This window comes from Heliangelus exortis, chromosome 19 (assembly GCF_036169615.1).
Source record: "Heliangelus exortis chromosome 19, bHelExo1.hap1, whole genome shotgun sequence".
Lineage (NCBI taxonomy): Eukaryota > Metazoa > Chordata > Aves > Apodiformes > Trochilidae > Heliangelus > Heliangelus exortis.
Window position 1 is genome coordinate 3811254 of NC_092440.1, and position 19611 is coordinate 3830864.

Below are 19611 nucleotides of genomic sequence, written 5' to 3' on the forward strand. Positions count from 1 at the left end.
TTTGCTTTTTAAAGAATCCAGACATTTTAAACTACCTAAATGACTCCCTGTTCACTGCCAAGTCACCCAGCCAGCTCTGTGCTCAGGGCAGTCAGTGTGCCAAACGCTTGTTTCCCGTGAGCTGAGACCTCACAGTGTGCCAAACCACATCAGCTCTGCTGTCCACCTTGCACTCAGGGGAGAGGAAGGGATGTGGCAAAAGCTGCATTTTGCAAAGTTCCTACCGATTTTTAGAAAGTTTACAACAGAGCCCCAGACCTTAAAAGAACAGTGTGATTGCCACAAAGAACAGTGTGGGAAAACCAGTATACATGCATGTGCAGCCCTCCCACATGCACACTGACTACCCCAGTTATAGGCATACCCACAGATCAGCACCTACACACAAATGTTTTTGACACACTTATTCTCAGCATCCTGTTCTCTTACAGCAGCCTCAGTTGGAGGCAGGGAGAAAATATGTTCCTTCTAACCTAATCTTCTAATGACCTTTCTGCCAAGTAGCTTCCTCCCTATCTCTAAGCTCCTGTGGTGGCGATGGGGGCAGTATCCCAATGTAGAGAGTGATTTTTCTGCTCAGAGGTCAGCAGGGTCAGTCTGCTACATTGTGGCGTGCTGCTCAGCTGTTCTTAAGGGATTCAAGGTAAAAAAGTAGATAAGAAAATTGTTTATGATTGGGTGTCTTGGACCCCCTGCAGCTCTGCCAGAGTTCTTGCAGAGTTGAAGGACTGTGTATTGCAAACCTTGTGCAAGTGTGCTCCCATCACCACTTTCCTTCCTGGATTGTGAACTCCCTGCCAAATCTGGCAGCAGATTTCAGCTCTGCCCTGGGCGTTTCCTATAGCTGCCTGCATCTGCAGGGAAGAAAAGCAGGAGAGCAAATGTGTCAGGGTGCCACAGTGGCTGGCTCCAGATGCTGTGGGGCAAGCTAATGTTTAGTGTCACCATCTCTGAGAGACTTTTAGAGCTCTTTAAGGCACACTCAAAGGCTGTCTTCCAAAGCTGTCCTGTGGCAGTCTGGGAGCTGTGTTGGATTCTTCTGGCAGGAGATGCCTGACTCCCTTGCTCTGCTCCCTGTCTCTGGGAGATGCAGGAGATGGGCACTTCTCACTTACAGGGCATTTGTGGGCTGTGCACTGCCTGTCAAGGGAAGATGCATCATCAGCAGGGAGGTGATTCTCTCTCCTCTCTGCTCTGGAATTGGAGTCGTTTGTCTGGCAAAGGAGCCCAGGTGCCTTTCTCACCGTGTGGCAGCTTCTGCTCAAGGGAGACAAGGCACTTTGTCAACAAACAAGGAACCTGGGGAATGGCTCCAGATGACAGAGGATGTTATTAATGACTGGCACTTCTGGTAGATCAGCCTCCCATTAACTGCTCTAAGAGAATAAAGAGAAATAGAGCTAAAGATGGCAGCCTTGATAGGAGCTGGGAGTGTCAGCATCCTCCAGCAAAGTCCCCTGCTGCAAGACCCAGGGCTGACACAGCCCCCAGGAGTTACTGTATATTTTCTCAGTGTCAGAGTCTTTACACTGAAAGCAGGAGACAGGCCCAGCTCAGGAATGGTTCTGCTTCCCAGCCCACTATGGTGGGCTCTGCTATGGAGATCTTCCAGACCAGAGTTTCCCTATCCTCTCTGTCCTTCTCTCAGTCGCCCTGAGTACAGTGTGTGTCTGTCACTGTAGCTTCTTGCTTCAGAGGGCCTGTGGACCTTTGTGCATCTCCTTCCCAGGCAACAGAGTGAAGAAGACATTGAAGGGATCAGAGAGGAAGCTATTCCACTGCCTTCAGTCTTGGGAAGTGGTTAGTACAAGGAAGAACAACAAACACCATCCTTCTTGGCCATGCACTTCTGGCTGCAACTGCAACTGGAGAAGCTGTTGGCTCTTGTGGTTGGAATCCTAAACTCATCTCCTCAAGTGGAAGAAGCCTCTGTTGATTCACTTTACAATCATACTTGATTTGCCACAGCACCAATAGGGTGGAAGCAGAGAAGTCCCTTCTTTGTTCTGACATTTCTAGTTCATCCTTCTCTGTTCTCCAGCCCTAGAGCTGCCAGAAGTGAGTCCTTGGCTCCTGCTCAGAAAGCATGTGGTGCAAGTACTCAGCCCATGGGTTAGGTCTTTGAAGAGCTTTTTGTTTGGAACCTCACTCACAAGAAAAGTTGTGAAACCTTTCAGCTGAACACCTGAGTATCTTGCCAACCTGCTGCATAGGCAAGGTGTAGGATCAGTGTCATCTTGGTCATCATGGTTCTTGAGGACGTTAGTTCTTCATGCCATGGCTTCTTATCACTGTGAAGGTGCAGCTGTCCTGGCTTTGTAGGTAAGGGTGCTTTCACTGTCCTGTTCAGATGCTGTTTGCCTGGGTGTGATGGTGAGGTTTTATTGCAATTTAAATCTCTTTCCAGACTGAATGCTCTTACAGTCAGCCTGAGGTCAGAGGAAGATGTATTGAGGACTCACCCCTTTTCTTTCAGAGATTATTCTGTTACTACAACAGACCTAAAGTTCAGAGCTGGCTTTAGGTTTAGGAGCCTCTTAATTATCCCAGGACTTGGGTGCTTAGAAGTGGAATGGATGGATCTGATGTCCAAATTCTTTGCTTTACATTAGCTAACCTGGGGCACTTTGGATGTAGGATTCAGGTGTGAGGCCACATTTGGCAGGCTTGTGCAGGTAAACCACCAGTTGATTTCCACTTACAGAAAGCTGGGAAAACTTTATTGCAAGACTGGCTCAAGGTCTCTCCCTTGTGGTTAAAAATTACTGTCCTGAGGCTCAGTGTTGTGGGTTCCCTGGACTGCTGGCTGCCTTCAGGCTTGCTTCCACCGTAGCAGGAAAAGAATAGGGGACTTCTAGGTCTGCTGGTATTTAGAAGATGAAACACATTCCACGCAGATAAATGGTCCATTTCTGCTCCAAAACAAGCTCTGGACTCTGCTTCAGGCCCCTAAGTGGATTGCCTTCTGGCCAGCCTAGCTCTCTGATGATTGAAAAGCCTAGAGGAGTTAGAAGGGGGGTGGGTAGGGATGCAATATTCAGAGGCTGTGTGGACCCAAACTAGCTGGATTCTCTGAACTCATCACTGAAATCACTTCTTGCAGTGCCTCTCTGTTTTAATTCTCCCTGAATCAACCCTCTCCCGTGAGTGAAACAATCTTGCCTGCAGATTGAGGGGGGTGGGAGGGATTTGAACATTAATCTGATGTAGATTATACATCCGCCTCCCTCTCTCTCCCCTTCTCACTCTCTCTCCCTCTCTCTCCCTCTCTTTCTGTCTCTTTCTCTCCCCTCCCTCTCCTTCCTGCTTCATCTCTTCAAGAAAGTGAACATAAAGTAAAAACACGGAGAGAGAGGCAGAGAGAGAAAAAGCTCCCTGAAGAGGGAAGCCCCAGCAGCCAGTAGCTGTTTGGATTTGCCTGGCGCTGCCTTTCTTGCTTTGCTCCCAAGGAATACCTTTAATGGGATCAATTGCTTCAGTTCCTTTATAACCAAGTTCACCGGAAAGGCAGACTCAACATATTATGGGCAACTGTGTGAAGTCTCCACTGAGAAACCTCTCAAAAAAGGTATGTTCCCTGACTCAAAGTGCGCTGTGCATTTCCAGTCCTGCTTCTTGGGAGGGGTGACGCCGTGAGCAGATGGGAATGGGAGGTGGGAGAAACACAGAGATGTGTATGAAGGTCTCAGCTCTCTTCACCAGACTTTTTTTGTACGAGCTGCTCATGCGAGTGCAGCTGTTCAAGCCTGGGATGCTGGGTGCCACAGCATGTGTGTAAATAAACGTGTGTGGATGCATGCACAAGAGTAGTTTTGCATCCTGCTCTGTGTGTCTGTCTGTGTCTGTGTCTGTGTCTGTGTCTGTGTCTGTGTCTGTGTCTGTGTCTGTGTCTGTGTCTGTGTGTACAGCTGGGTTCGTGCAAACCTCTGCTTGTTGATGTGCACAGCACGCTGGCACACACGCTGTCACATGGAATGTGTGAGCATATGAGTGAGTTTGTGTGTGCCTGTGCTTCAGTTGAGAGGTATTGTCATGACTGTAGTCATGTGTCATTTTTTTAGGAACGTGTATCCGTGTTCACAGGAATGGGGGTGTGTCTGCACATGTTCTGTTGGCAGGTAATGATGTGCACACCTAATGAGCCTACCTGAGCTACGTGTGTGTCCTTAGCTCTTTATGTCTCGACATTCACATGCTGAGGTGTGTGAGCAAGTGTGCAGTGTTGGCTGGGAGTGTGTAAGGAGGGAATCTGTGTGCATCACACACATCTCCCAGCTTGTGTCGTGCTGTGTGTACCTGCTAGTTAGTGGATGTCCCCGTGCAAGTTCTCTGTAAAGATGTGTTTATTTTTATATATATCCTTCCTTGTGCCTGCACACATCTAGTTTTGTTGTATGTGTTTGGTACAGAAGCATGGTTTTCTTGGTGATCTGTTTGTCCATGCCTCTGTTTGTGAGTGGATACACTGGACCCTGGCTGTGTGTTTGTGCATCATGTCACACATCTGCACAGTCCATGTGTCTACATGCTTGGGCCCAGCTGGACTTCATCTGCAAGCTGCCATGTGTATCTGTTAGGCTGCAACCTGCAGTCTGCTTTGTGCTGAGGTTTTACGTTGTTCCCAGGACAAATCACATTCAGGAACAATTCTCCTGTTAGTGACTATGTTGAAATGGGAATGACATGACCCAGAATTATTTCTTGTTTGACTGAAGAAGATCTTGCATCACTGTGTACCTGTCAATCTCATGGTTTGCACTTAGCAGCTCTGCAAATCTAATACCTCAGCAAAAAGCTATGCAATGCACTCCTCATAAATGAAAAAGTTGCACTAAACATCCGAAGTATTGCAATGAGGAACTACCTCTGTGGAAACCTTGCTGACAGTGAAATGCCACTGTCATCAGGATGTTGCACTCAGGAGACCTTCCCAGCCAGGAAAGCTCCTCTGGCAGGGAGCTGTTGGGGAGAGGACCTCCCTAGCAGGGAGTTTCTTCTGGTCACAGTTGTGCATAGAAACACGGTTCTCTTGTTATCTCAGCTGCTGTAAACAAAGCCAGTAATGGCACAAAGCTGTTGCAGGGGAGCTGGGACACACAAGGAGCAAATCCATCACCTTTCAGTTAGGCAGTGCTGAGACCAGTCCCCAGGTCAGGGTGACCTTCAAGGAGAGCCAGAAGCAGATGAAGTTTACCCAAATGTCGCACATATGAAAAATCAACGTCAGTGCCTGTAGGTTACCTCCAACTTGCAATAAAAGGAGCTGGCTGCAGCTGTGCTCAAAATGATCAAGGCGATTGCAATTAAAGTCTGACGTGTGGCCAGGCTGATTGAATCAAAATGGATTCAAGAAGTTATAAACTGTGTCATCAGTCTTTTAGGTAATTTATACTTTCATTCCTAAAAGCTGCTTTGAATGATGCATTTTGTGCCTAGTTAGAAGGCCTGGGATGGCAGGACTAAAGAGAGAAAGTTGCGAAGCTGAATTAGAGAATTTCTCAGACATCACTCCAGCAAGCCATGAATTAAGGCCTTGGGCACTTATCCTGCCAGGCCCTGGGGCTCTGCTGTTCTTTTGATCATGACACACATGATTATAGTGGAGACTTTGCAGATCATTCTAAACATTGCTCAACTTTACTTGGCTGGCTTATGATCCTAGTCTGTTTTCTCAGATGTTTACCTTGGGCAACTCCTTTTTCTGAAATGGTCAAGAGAAGAGAAAATGTATGTGAATGCTGCTTTTGGGTGACAGATGGATATCTTGAATACCTGATTTCAACCCAAAATATGTGTGTTGCTCCCAGCCATTGACTGACTTGGTCTGGGACTGGCTGACATAGGGGTCCCTTGCCTGTTCTGCTGGCAAAGCTCAGTCTTTTTCTCCAGTGTCTGTTGTTGGCAGTTCCACTTCTCTGCTGTCACAGAGTCCCTCAGAGTCCTCCAGCCACCCTGGCTGCCTTTCCCTGCTCTGGGAGGCATTGCTGTTGGGATGAAGAGGCCCCTCTGGGCTTGCTGCTTTGCTAAGTCCCTCTGGCACGCAGGCAGGAAGACGAGATGAGCCCTGTTGTGCTTCTGCTGTGTGGAAAGGGAAATCTTTGGCATCCAGGTCCCTTGCTTTGCCACCCTTCAGCATCACTACAGACGTCTCTAAATCAGCTCTGTCTCTCCCTTTGCACAGCCAGCTGGTCTCACACAGCCAAGGGTCAGCATCAGCCAGGAAGGGTTGTATGCAGTCTGCTGCCCAGGGGAGGGACACTGAGCTCCACAGTCCTTGTCCTTGCATTTTCTTTGTTTGCACACTGCCATTTTCCCTGTATCAAGCAGCTGATGTTCCTGTGCTCTGTACCCCTAGCACAGCTCCCTTTCTGGCTCCGCTGGGATGCAGGAGGAACGTGGTGGAGGGACCTTGTGGGGTTACTTGCAGGAGAGACCTTGAGGAGTGCTGGGAGAGTGAATACTGAATGCCACAAATCCTTCCTGCAACAGCAGAGTCGGCCAGGGATCCCCCCTTGGGACATGCACCTTGTTGTTCTGGCACTGCATCAGCTTGTCTGCTTAGGATCCTTGGTGGCTCTTGGCAACTGTTTCATCAAGCTGGCAATCTTTATTCACACAGGAAAATATTGGGGTGGTATTGCTCCGTGTCTTGGTATAACCTCTTGACTGGAAGGGTCAGCAAATAAATATTAGGGGCTGTGGGGCCTTTGATTTTTTACATGGCTTCACTGGAATTAAACACAGAACCGATGTAGTCTCTTTTAAGTGATTCCTATTATGTGATACATTGAACTGAAAAATGTGCCAGGAAATCAATCCAATAATTTTGAAAATACGTTGCATTGATGTCACGAATCTGTGCAGTTCAACACAGACACCTTGACATTTAGCTGAGCTAGTAATATGCCAGTTGTGGATGGATTTTTAAGAACAAGTATCCTATGTGTCAGATTTAATCAGAGACAGATTTCTTTCTCATCCATGACTGCAACAAAAAGAATTTTCTGCTTCATCATTTCCTTTCTCCATGGCTTGCTTTTTGAGTTGTTTTTGTTTTGGTGCTTGATATTCACACGACATTATACCTGAGCAGATTGGTGTAAGACTGTGTAAAAAAATGTGAACTACAAACCATGTGCACAATTTAATCGCACTTGGCAGACACAGCAAGTAGATAAAATACACTCTGTGTGAATGGGGCATGTGTGTGTATCTGGCCTTTTAGCCTGGAAAAGCACCTCAGGCTTTAATTAAAGGGTTAATAAAGACAATGACAATTGACAGACTTCTCTGATCACCCCTGGGAACACCGTCTGTAAAAGTAGAATCATTCCTGAAGAGGAATCTGATGTATGATTAATGTTTATTCTATAAAATTAAGGGTCCTGTGGGTTGTGCTGGCTTTTTATAGCTGCATGGGAATATCAGGATAAGAGTTTTCTTGCAGAGCCAGGGAAAGGCATTTCTATAAAAGGAAAGCAGTGCCTCCTTATAAAATCCAGTGCTGGATTCTGTTCTGGACCTCTAGTTTAGCAGGACGTGTACACTTAGGAAAATGTGCAAATGCAAATGGACAAAAATGTGATCCTGTGATTATTCCTGTGATCTCTGCTTTGGGACAGTGGTTAGTGCTTTTGGGTCAGTGATTAGAAGAGGCCAGTTCAGTAACTGCCTGAGACCCTGAGGATGTAACTAATTAGAAGTGGCATGGGGAGTGTGAGCCTGCAGTTGGCAGAGCCATCTACTGCTGCAAACAGCCTTCTAATAATATTACAAAGCGTGTGGTGCTGCGTTGCTGAAATGTAACTCAGAGCCTAACCTAACACAGTGGTTTTGTGCAGGCTCTGCCTCATCCCCTGGGGATGCCCGGGCCACATAGCTCTGCCAGCAGCTTCACCCTGGGCACAGGCTGACACCTTTGCTGCTGGGACAGGCTGTGCTCCTCCTTTGCAGCTCACTGAAGGCATCTTTAACTCTGAGGCTGATAGTGGGAGCCTGGCCCTTTGGGCTGCGTCTGGGTGGATGTGAGCAGTGCTGAGAGTTTGATGTCACTTCAAAGTGAAATTTTCCTGGTTGGTTGTACTTTTATCAGCCTTTGAAAGTGAACTCCTGGACTTACTGCTTTTGTACAAATCCTAATAGGCCGGTGGGGGGGACGCAGCGTGGAGCAGATGAAGGAAATTTAGCAATAATGTCTCTGCGATGCGGTTCAGTGAAACTGCAGAGGAATGGCTGGGTGAGATGGGGAGGTAACATCCTCTGTTGTGTTGTTTGCTTGCTGCTCTTTGGCTGGGAAGATCCGCCATGAGGAGAAGACGTGCTATAAGGCTGTCCAGACGAGTGAAGAGGGGTCGTCGGCTTGCGAGTACCAGGGTCCACTCATGGTGCTGGCCCAGAACTGCGCCGTCATGCACAACCTGCTGGGGCCAGCATGCATCTTCCTGAGGAAGGGCTTCGCAGAAAACAGGCAGCCTGTACGTAAGTTACACCCAGCTGGGTGAGACACGCACCAAGCCACGTGGGCATGAGCTGGGGATGCGGAGCTGCCCGCGTGCTCCGGCTCTGTGGAGCTCTGGAATCCCCAGCCCTGGGTCTCGAGCGTCCCGGCTCCAGCTCCAAGTGCAAATGCAGTCGTAGGCAAATGTCTAACCCAAAGGGTGTGCAGAGATACCCCCGTGCTTAACCACTAAGAAAGGAGGGTTCTAAAAATGCAGCTATGGAAGATAGATCCAAACCTACACTCAATCAGGTGGACTCAGGAACAGGACTTAGGACTTCAGGATTTACAAAATAATTTGGACTCAGGAGGAGTCCAATGTTCAAAGATGTTATTTTAGCAAGACCTCCACATCTCGTTCCCAGTTGCTCAGATGAGCGTTTAAGGCCTAAATAGGCACTTAAATGCAAATCAGGGCATCCATATTGGGAACAAGCTGTCCCACAGAGGTGCCCATATTTGATACTGTTCCTGTCAGCTCAGTGAGAACACTAATACCAGCAGAAATAAACATTCATCTGCCTCCTCACAGATACCCAAATGCAATCCTTTATACGCTGTTGTACACAGCCTGACACTGCAGCAATCCCAGCCAAATAAACCAAAGAATATCAGTCTGTCCTCATATTTGCAAATAGAGTCAGACTGCCAAATGCTATTGCCCATACACAGACAGAGAGAAATAGCAAAAGCATCTATCTGTGCACTCACACCTATTTGTGCTTTCATGCACATCTAATGTATGCATCTATATACAAACAATAACATTATGTGTTAAATATACTTAAATATGCACAATCTTGCATCTTTACAAGAAGCAAAACATACTTTCGCACATTAGAGCAACATTAGAGTCCTACAATAACATTATCTACAGCTGTAGGAAACACCTCAATGTTCTGAAACCTCTTCTTCAACCAATAACCCCAAAAAGAGTACTTATTTGTCATTAAGGATCAAAGGGCTTTTTTTCTTTCTAATCTTCAGGCACTAAGTGATCAAATGTTCCTTGTGTTGTTTCAGTAAAACACAGCACATAACATTCTCACACAAGCACATTCTGGCATGCAAAGAGCTACCTGTCATAGAAGATAGGCCCAGCTCATTAGTGGAAGGCTCACAGCTGGACAGGTGCCATCCTGTTGAGGCCCTGGAAACTCATAGGGCCTTCAGAAATCTCCAAAATAGGATTAGTGATGTCTCTAACTACCCTGATGTAGAATAAATGTATCTCATGAACAGCTTTACTTTTACTGACTCTCTAGACCAACAGGATTTATTGTGCATAGAGCACAAACAAAGGAGGGTAAGACCATTATGTATAATGGGCTCTCTGAGGGTCACCTCTGCTCATATCTAGGAGCTAAACTCTGAATAGTTTTATTCCTCTTTCCATATGTTCTCAAAAAGCTTCAGAGTGATTCAGCGCATTTCTTCCCAAGCAATTTTCCTCCTTTTATAATTTTAAGGGATCTTCTTTCAAACTGAAAACAGAAAACCTCTTCATGACGTTAGCTATTGCTTGAGTCAGATTTTTGGAGGGACGTAAGCCCTCCCCCTCTTTTAGCATTCACAGTCTCTGGCTCTCTGCTGGTAGAATCTGCATGTGCAAAGATATGCTCAGAGCCCAGCAAACACAAGTGCCTTGGTGTGCAATATTAGAGCCAGTGCTGAAGGCCCCATCTCTGACATGTGTCAGTCATGTCGGCTGCAACGGGGTCTTCAGCGAGCGAGGAGGAGGATGGTCTTGTGAGGACTGTGCTGGAGGAAGGCCTGGGTCCTACCCCAGCCACTCTGACAAGGCAGCAGTGACCACGGATGAGTCAGGGCACCCTTTGCACTGCTGCCATACCCAACTGCTGCCAGCAGTGTCTCCCGGGGTCAGTACTGGTGAACTCTGGTGCACAGAGTGTTGGTACTGACTATGGGAGGAGTTCATCTGTTCTTTCATCTAAGGCAGGAGGGAAATGTTGCCTCCTGCATCCAGGCTGAGGAGTTTGAATTGGTTTATTACTTGGTGTTGATGAAAGCGGAACAAATGGGATGACATGTTTGAAAATACCAGGTCTGTGAAGGATGAAACAGCAGTGACAGCGTGCTCCAGCAGTTCCATCCAGCACAGAGATGCCTCTGGGAAGGTTATGAGTGGCAAGCTGGTCATTTTTCTGGCACAGCCCACTTGCACAGACGTAAAACAGTGTGTGTCCTAGTTTGCTATGCACTCTGACCAGCCACCATTGGTTTCCAGAGGATCCTGTTGTTAAATTACAAAGGATCATCTTTTCAAAGTGATCAAGGGCACCGTCTGCAGGGACATGTGGTGAGGCTGGAGGGCACCTGGAACACAAGGAGAAACTCCCCGTGGTTAAGAGGAAAAGCCAAGAGTGAGACAACAAAAGAGATTACGTTTCTGTGTTTCCAAATTTTCAAATGTTTTGGATTTGCCTGGGAGACATGAGAGGAATTAGAAAGGGAATTTAAACCAGAAAGCAGTGCGTTTTCATGCTTATCTCGTCTTCCTGGTGCAGTGTTGGAGTTTTGCTTTACTCTTTTATATCCTCTCCTTCTTCTGAGAAATTCAGATTGGATGTTTGAAGTTGCCGTGTTTCCTGAACATGGTGAATCCTTGTCCTATTTGGTTTGTACATTACCCTGATGATGTATTTGTTTTGTGTCTGCCTTCATACCTGGTTTGTACAAATGGTTGTACATGGAGTTGAGGCTGGGGGGGAAGAGGGAAGTTTGACTTTTTTGTGTGGCCTGACTGTAGGAGATGGCACTGGGATGTTGGCTGTAAGAGAGCTCGTGGCTGTGTCTGTCCTGCCAGAAAGCAGGGATCAAGCAGCGATCCAAGCAGATGATGGTACAGACCTGCTGGTTCCAGGGACTGCTTCCAGCTGTTTTGATCTGGCTGTGCCAGTGGGAGCTGCAGTAGGAAGTATAATTAGAGCTCTAGAGGAGACCGTAACTGCTGCAGGACCAGTATCTGCTCCAGGACTTGGTGCAGGGGAATGATGTCGGGGCTTCATGAAGGTCATAGTAAAATCAGGTGGGCTGGCCACATGTATGGCTGTGCTGGCCCAGATCTCTTCAGTTTTGGAGAAGCATCTCTCATCCCCCTGTCCAGCAGATGAGCTAGAGAGGGGCTTCCACAGGGAAGAGTGCAGGCTAGCACCTGTCCCTCTTGGGAAGGAGAGAGCTTAGAAGCCTTGCTAGGTAGATGGTATTAAACATGTCATCACCTTCTTGTTTCTTCTCTCACCTTCTGACTTGCCCCAGAACTGTTTGCACCAACAAGTGCTATTCTGAAACTTATGTTTGTGGCAAGCTTTAACACAGTATTTTCTTTTCTTGCAGGACAGAGAACTGCGTCCAGAGGAAATTGAAGGTAAGGCTTGTCACTCCTTCTGTGTCACCTTTCTTCCTTCCCACTGAAAATTTACCAGCTGGCCCTTCCAGTCTGGCATTGTCCTGGTTTTAGAGGACCATGGTGTAAAATAATTTGGGGCAAATCAAGGGAGACAAAATAATGGAATACTTTGTGACAACTCCAGCAGAAAGAAAGAATATGTAAAACTTCAAGAGTGCTGACTGGGAAGGAATCTACATTCATTTCAGCTTCTTCAGAGTGGGAGAATAAGTAATGGGGTGTTAGCTGGTCAGGGAGCTGCTGTCCATCCCAGCTCCCATAAAATGTTGTACAGCATGATATGATATTGTGGCTCCAGGGGAGCTGTTTGACATGCTAATCCCTATGACTAGTGCTTTATACTATAATGCAGGGGTAAAAGCTGGGAACACTTACTGCTTCCAGATTCTTTAGGGAGTGCAGTTTAGAAGCACTCAGTTCATGGCACTGGTAGACTAAGCAAACTTTCCAGTAAGGAATGGGTCAGCAATGCTGCTGTGTTAAGCAGAGCTTAATGTTGCTCCAGTTATTGCCCCTTTGCAATGAGATCTGCTGGGAAAATAGAGTATCTTAGGGAGTCTGGCCTTAAAAAGTGCTGCTTATTCTGGGGAGTTTTCTTGGAAAAGGTATTTCAATCTGACACTGACAATATTGTTCTTTTTTTGCATCTACTCCCACAGAATTAAGAGAAGCCTTTAAGGAGTTTGATAAAGACAAGGATGGGTTTATTAACTGCAGGGACCTGGGGAACTGCATGCGAACTATGGGGTACATGCCTACAGAGATGGAACTAATAGAGCTCTCCCAGCAGATTAACATGAACTGTGAGTAATGTCCAGCTGGTTGTACCTCTTTGTTGCTCCTATTCCCTGCATCACTGCCTCAGTCTCCTGCTTACTCTTTTCCTTTGTTATTTTTTGTGGGGTTTTTTCTTCTCTTTTTTGTTCTCATTTTCATGACATAACATCTGTCCCTAGCAGTTGATACCTGTGTTTCTTGCTTATCAGATGAAGAGACTGCGTGTACTGTTATGTATGGGAACAGTGTGTGGAAGGGTTGTCCTTTGTGCTTAAGTTGTCAGGTATAAAAACTGCCCTTGATGTGGGCAGTTAGACATCAGTGCACCAGCTGTGGGTGTTGTCCTGTTGAAGCTGGTGTTAGATGGTGTCAGACTGAAGAGCAGTCCTGGGAAGGTGAAGATGCTTTGGTCAGAGTGGGTGATGGACGGGCTGTTCCCTCTGCACTGGGTGTTCATGGATCTGCTGTGTGCCTGGGGATGTGCTGGGAGTGAGCTGTGCTGGCAGTGTCAGATGAAGGCATCTGCTAAAGTCATGGAAATATATGACAAACACATCTGACTGACTGTAACTGTCTTTGCCCCCCATGTCTTCCACCATCATTTTTTGTCTGTGGCAGTGTGGGGCATTGCCCTCAGCCAGGTAGGAAATATCATATTTAGTACATGTTATTTCTGACACATGACAATGTAAAAAGGACAAGTTACTTGGTCAAGGGAAGGAAAACAGCTGTGACACATGCAACCAGTCATGCACAGGAGCAACTGATAACCCTGGCACACAAGTGCTTAGGAGTTTGAGTGTTACTGCCAGCTTTCAGATAGGGGACAAGCAAGAAAAAGGACTAATGCAATGAATAAACAGTTGGACATACATTAGTCACAGCTAGTAGAGCAAAACTCTGCCACTGCTTCAGTGCACTGCCCAGGCCATGCAGGAACATCATGATGTGTCCTTGCCCTACCTTTTGGCACAGGTGCAGCAGAGGGTTGCTATAACCACTAGAAAGATCAGGCTTCTGATAGGCAGTACATGATGGCATAAAGATGTGACAGTCCATGGCAGCCCAGGATGGAATAGCTTGGGCTCATTCCACCTAGCCCATGATCCAGAAAATAAAAAGATAGTGTAAAGCTACCTCTGTTTTTCATTCCACTGTCCTGCACCTTCTGTGCTTCGCTTCCTGGAAACAAACTCCTCTCTGGGGCACACAGAAGTGCAACATGTGTGCTCATCTTAGCTAATGTATGGAGTTCTTACATATGATCTTTCATCTTGTCCCAAGTGGGTGGCCATGTGGATTTTGAAGATTTTGTTGAGCTGATGGGACCAAAGCTGCTAGCAGAAACTGCAGACATGATTGGTGTCAAAGAGCTCCGTGATGCCTTCAGAGAGGTGAGTGCTCCCTACCATGTGCCCTTCCAAAAGGTGAGCAACAAGAGACAGGCTGGATAGAAGCCCCAGAGGGGAAGAGAGAGGAGGAGAGAGAGCAGCACAGTGGAAGACAGAGAAAAAAACCAAGCAAGGCACGAAACAAGGGAGGAGCAGAGAAAGTCACTAAAATAAAGAAACACTTGAGGCAAAGAAGAGGAAAACAGATGCAGACACAGCAGTTACAAGGGGTTTCTGAGGAGAAAAGACAGACTGGATCCAAAAAGGAGGGAGACAAAAGGCTTGCAGGAAAAATAGGACACTCAGGAGCGGGACAATACAAAATCCAACCCAGGGAGAGATTCATTTCCATTAACTGCATTTCCCCTGCTGGTATTTTTCATGTACTTGCAGTTTGACACCAATGGTGATGGGGAGATCAGCACCAGTGAGCTGCGAGAAGCCATGAAAAAGCTTCTGGGGCAGCAGGTGGGCCACCGGGATATTGAAGAGATCATCCGGGATGTGGACCTGAATGGAGATGGGCGTGTGGATTTTGAAGGTGAGAAGGGATGAACCCTCCCTGTCCATCTGCTCTGGTATGAGTCAGAGTTTTGGCTTAGAGGTGGAAGCAGAAGTGAAGATTTGCATGCTTGGGGCCCAGGTATCTGAAGTATGGAGAAAAAAGCAAAAAAGAAATGTTTTTTTTATTACTAGTCAGCTGAGGAAAATGGAGAACATTGGCCCACACAGGAAATGTCTCAACTGAAGTGTTCATTTGTCTGTCATCTCTTGCTGCATCTCAGTTTCCGTTGGGTTTCCAATAACTCTATCATAGTAAGAGATACGTCCTGTCACAGAAAAGCAGACCATACTATGCCAGCCTCCTGTTTTGGGGGCATTTTCCTTTCTACTAAATCTATTGCAAGAGCTGTGAGAAGTCTGGGTTGGTTTGGAGGATGCATTGCACCTTCCATTTTCTCTGGAACACCTTGTTATTGAGGTCTACAGAGAATTGGTTTCTGTGGCTTTTTGCCAGAAGATGGTCATGAGCCAGATGTGCTTCCAAGGACTGCAGATATCTCATCTAGAGATGTCACATTAAATCCTAGAGATAATTAATTTCTTCTTCCACTTTTCATGCCAGAAGGACTTGGAAAAATAAGAGTGGTTAGGCTACTCTCCTAGCCATTAGCTGTGACAGAAGCAATATTAATAGAGCTCAGAGTTTCTGGCAAAGGAAGCAGTTGATATCAGCTGGCTAAGTGGATATAAGAGCTGAAAGGTGTAAGAGCATCACAGAAAACTGCTTGTTTTCCTAGTGCAAATCCAGACATACCTTTGCAGTAAGGGTGAAGCACAGGAACAATGAAATTAAATTAAAATAGACATAATTTTTTTGGCTCAGAGGCATTCTGGAGTCTCCTACATGATAAGGAGCCTCAGTCCTCAAGATTACTGAAGCTTCTGAGGGCTTTGAAATGGTACAAATCTCAAAGTGCCTCTTTAGAAAGTGCCTGGTAACTGCAATTGTTCTCATGCACCGGCTGATTACATGACAGTAGCTCTCCATGTTTTCCACAACTAAATTATGTTAGACAGATAAAATACATGAAATGCTATCCCAGTATCATTTTCTCTGTCAGCTACTGCTTTAGTTGTCAAAGGACAGCTTCATCAATGAAAAAGGAGAAGTCAAAGGGGTAATTTCCACTGCCCTCCTCTTGGCAGTTATTAGTTCCTCAGCAACTCACGTGCAGAATGAAAACACATTTGTATTTGATGGCATTTACACTCAATTTGAGCCGTTGTAATTGACTTCATAAGCTGCAGAGTGGTGAGGAAATAGATCCAGGGAATCCTTGCATTAACTTGTGTCTTTATAAAGAAGAAGTCCATCAAAGTAAACTCTTCTGTACAAAAATGCTGGTTATCTACCAGCACACTAGTGCTCTCCCACACTGTGATCTCTGTGAAAGGGCAAGCTTCCTAAGAAAGCACACTGTATTCAGCTGTATCATTTCACAAGGAGTTTCCTGTGCAGAGAAGACTGTACACTGAAAGGACTCCAAGGCAATTAAATGACCTGCTAGTGGGGTCATATCACCATATCTAATTCCAGGATTAAAGCTCATTTTGTGTGAGCTCTCCAGTGCCAGTCATGGAGCAGCACAGATCTGCTGGCAGTGTGTGGACTCCTGGTTTCAGCCTCCATGCTGTCTCCAGGGAATGAGGGTTGGGAACCATGGATGCCTTCTGCTTCAGGGCTCTCTTTTCTTGTTGGTTGCAGAGTTTGTTCGCATGATGTCCCGTTGAAAACAATTCTCAGCTAAAGAAGAATCAGCACCTTAGAGAGGGCAAAAGAGGACCTAGGGGGAGCATCTAGCCCCGATGTTCCCACATGAAGGTTTATCGGCTGGCTGCAACTGGGACATTACAAGATGACCTGCTGCTCCTCCCTCATGGTGGTCCCCTTGCCCCTCCACCCTTTCACACTGTGAAAGACTTACAACTTCCTACAACTGGAACCATTCCTTGGAGTTGTTTGCAGGAAACTGCAGAGCCAGGACTTGCCATGATGCTTTCATGGGATATTTGCAACTTTAGACTCCTCCTCCCCAGCTTTATTCTCCCACCAGATGCTGCAAAGCAAAGACAGGAGAAATTCTCTTGGCTTGGTGGATGAGAGCAAAGCCATTGGGACTGGTGGCAGCCTCAGGGCGTGCTCTGCACTTTGATTTCCCTTGGTGAACTGTGTCTGTGTTTGCTGTCTGTGTGTGTGTGTGTGTCTATCTGTGTGGAGTTATTTATGCCTCCTCAGCACATATTCGCATCTCCTGTGGTTATGTTTACCAAGAGTAAATTCAAATACATGTCTTGGGGGGGGGAAGTGATAAATATGCACGTTGAAATGATGTGGTGCCTGGATGTCCCTGTGAGAGGTGGTGGCTGGGCTGGGAGAGAAGGGCTGAGGCAGATGCACACCACAGAGTCTGTACCAGCATCCAGACCAAAGTCCCTGCTGCAGCCAAGAGAGCCACTGCTGGTCCTAAGGCTGTGCAGGACTATCCCTCCTGCTGTCCTCATGGCTAAGGGGCCTGGAGGTGCCTCTCGGTGTCCCCTCCTCTGCACCCCCCTGCCTTGCAAAGGAGCAGAAGAGCTGCAAGGAGCAATGGGAGAGAGGGCACAGATGGGAGCTGGGTGGGAAGGCAATAGGCAGCAATAGCCAACTCCCCCCTTTTCAGACAATTTCAAACATAACTCTGAACATATGCACAGGGGGGGCTGTGCTGTAGGAGCTGAGCTGTAACATCATTGATAACAGGAGTGGGCTGGGAGCCTCCTTGTGCTGCAGTGCCCTGCTCTCCAGCTTGTTCACACTCAAAAATGCTGCACGTGTCTGCAGTGGTGACAGCAGTAACCTCCAGGCCCTACCAGCTTCTTCCAGACACATCAGATGCTCGTCTTCTTTACCCTTCCCCGAGGATGTTCCCAACCTCCTGCTCCCTTCCTCTACTCTGCCAGACCTGCAGTTGTCACAACTAATTTCTGCTTGGTTTCAAAGGGCATCATCATTGTTGTGTGTTTCTGACCCTGGCTGGGAGCTTTTTTCTCTCAATTGCCCCCTTACTCCAACTGGGAGTTTAGGGACCAACATCCTCCTGTTACCTTCATCTCAAACCTTTCACTTCCCAGGTTCCCTTTCAAATTCTTGGGGTCCACAGACCCATGTCCCAAAGGAAGATTTTCCCTCTGCTTTCCTGTTGCTGTGCCAACCAGCATAGCTACAACGATGGCTGATACTCCAGCAATGGAAAAACTGTATTTCTCCTTGTATTTGTGTGTGTGTACTTGTGTTCGCACAGGCGTGTGCCCTGGGAAAGGTTTGTGTGTGCACACATAAAAGCAGGGAGTGCAGCAACAGAAAGTTTGTTTGCATGTTGGTGTATGCAAACTATATGTGTACCTATTGGAGCTGGTCCAGTCTTAAACCTGGGTGTGAGACAAGAAATTAGAAAACGGGTATTTACAGATCTCCATGTTCACTGGTGCAGCAGCTGTACTGTGCTTAGGAGATGAGGGTCATAAACTGAGCAGAGTCCAGAGTCCTGGTAAGCTGTGTATGTACTTAGGGTCATAATGGGGAGGGAGAGACCTGTGTAGGCTCGTGCCTGCCACAGAGAATGCTTGTACACAAATGTGCTTCACTGTGTGTGTGTGTGTGTGTGTGTGTGTGTGTGTGTGCAGAGCCAGGGGACAGCAGGCTGCTTGCCTGTGTGCAGCAGAGGGGCTGTGAGGACTGGTGAGGACTTGGCACATCTTTTGTGCTACAGCCAATGTGCACGGGCCTGACAGCCAGGCAGGGGTGCTCTGCCTGCCTGTTCCTGGGCAGCCACACCTTTAGCTCACAGTGGCAGATGGCAGGACACAGTCTTAATTTATTTAAAATTGTAAACCCATTTCTAGAGGCATCAGAGTGTCCGGGGATGATCTCTGTGAACTCCTTCCATCTTTACCACGGCAGAGCTGTGTTTGTCTTCCCAAGAAATGCAGGGACACCAGTGCCACGGGAAGGGTGGCTGCAGGACACGTTTGGTGCTGTTGCAGAGGCAGTCCTGGAGCCACAGCTACTTCTGAGGAAAGCTGGATCTCTGCCAAATGATCTGTAGCTCTTTTCTGCCAGGTCTCACCATGATACAGTGAACAGGTCAGACAGAGCAGATCTCCAAGGCATTAATATTTTTTTCCTTCCAAAAGAAGCTCTTGCTGGTTTTAAGTTGCACAACAAACCCCAAATAATCCCAGGGAGTTTTACTATTTTCTTGTGTAGACAGGGTCAGAGATTAAAGCTCCAATCTAAATAATCTAATTCCAGAGCTAATCCTTTTGCTCTCATCTTCAATCTAGGGCCAGGGAGACTTCCAAATAGCTCCACATGGCAGGGCAGATCCAGTCTCCTCTAGGCACCTAAGCCCTGTAGCCCTGTGTGGTTTGGGAGCTGGCCCAAGCAGTGGGTCTTGCTCACTCTGACTTCTTATAAATCTCGTTAGGCATGAGATCTGCTTCTGACACGTCTTGACTGCTCTTTTTGGACATCCAAAATCCCAGTCCCTTTTTCCTGCAGGAAATGGCTAATGCCCAAAACACATGCCCCACACCATTTATGAGTGATCAGGACTGTAGACCAGGCAGGACTTGATTCAAGACTGAGAGTAATTTTGGCAGAGCTGCCAAAGATCAGGGAAAGATCAAGGGATTGAGAAGACAGTCCTGAGCCTTTCACCTGCAGGCTACTGGTGTAAACCCAGCCTGCATCAAGGCATGGATGGATCAGGGGATTAGTAACAGGATACAAAGCCTTTGGCATGTAGGGCACAAGCTGGCATCAAGTTATTGGTGACAATTCAATGATTCAGGGGCAGCAGTGTAGGACATCATGGACACAGGCTCTCATAGCATGTCTGCCATTCTCTGCCAGAGGCTGTAACCAGAACATGAGCCATGGTGGGTGGGTGCTCCTCCTGCACCCAGATGAG

The 19611-nt window shown here is 47.0% G+C and overlaps 1 protein-coding gene across 4 annotated transcripts in view; it reads left to right on the forward strand.

Annotated features, from left to right (window-relative positions):
• Positions 1–17911, forward strand: part of CABP1 (calcium binding protein 1) — a 51016-nt gene extending 33105 nt beyond the window's left edge. Inside the window, exons 3-9 of one of the 4 annotated variants that reach the window (XM_071762905.1) lie at positions 3322–3568; positions 8298–8474; positions 11855–11885; positions 12587–12730; positions 13989–14098; positions 14489–14636; positions 16365–17911. In XM_071762905.1, coding sequence (XP_071619006.1) covers positions 3524–3568; positions 8298–8474; positions 11855–11885; positions 12587–12730; positions 13989–14098; positions 14489–14636; positions 16365–16390 — 681 coding nt within the window. In that variant the 5' untranslated portion in view covers positions 3322–3523 and the 3' untranslated portion in view covers positions 16391–17911. The remainder of the gene's footprint in view (positions 1–3321; positions 3569–8297; positions 8475–11854; positions 11886–12586; positions 12731–13988; positions 14099–14488; positions 14637–16364) is intronic. The other 3 variants (XM_071762906.1, XM_071762903.1, XM_071762904.1) reach the window with 3 other exon arrangements.
• The last annotated feature ends 1700 nt before the right edge of the window (positions 17912–19611 follow it).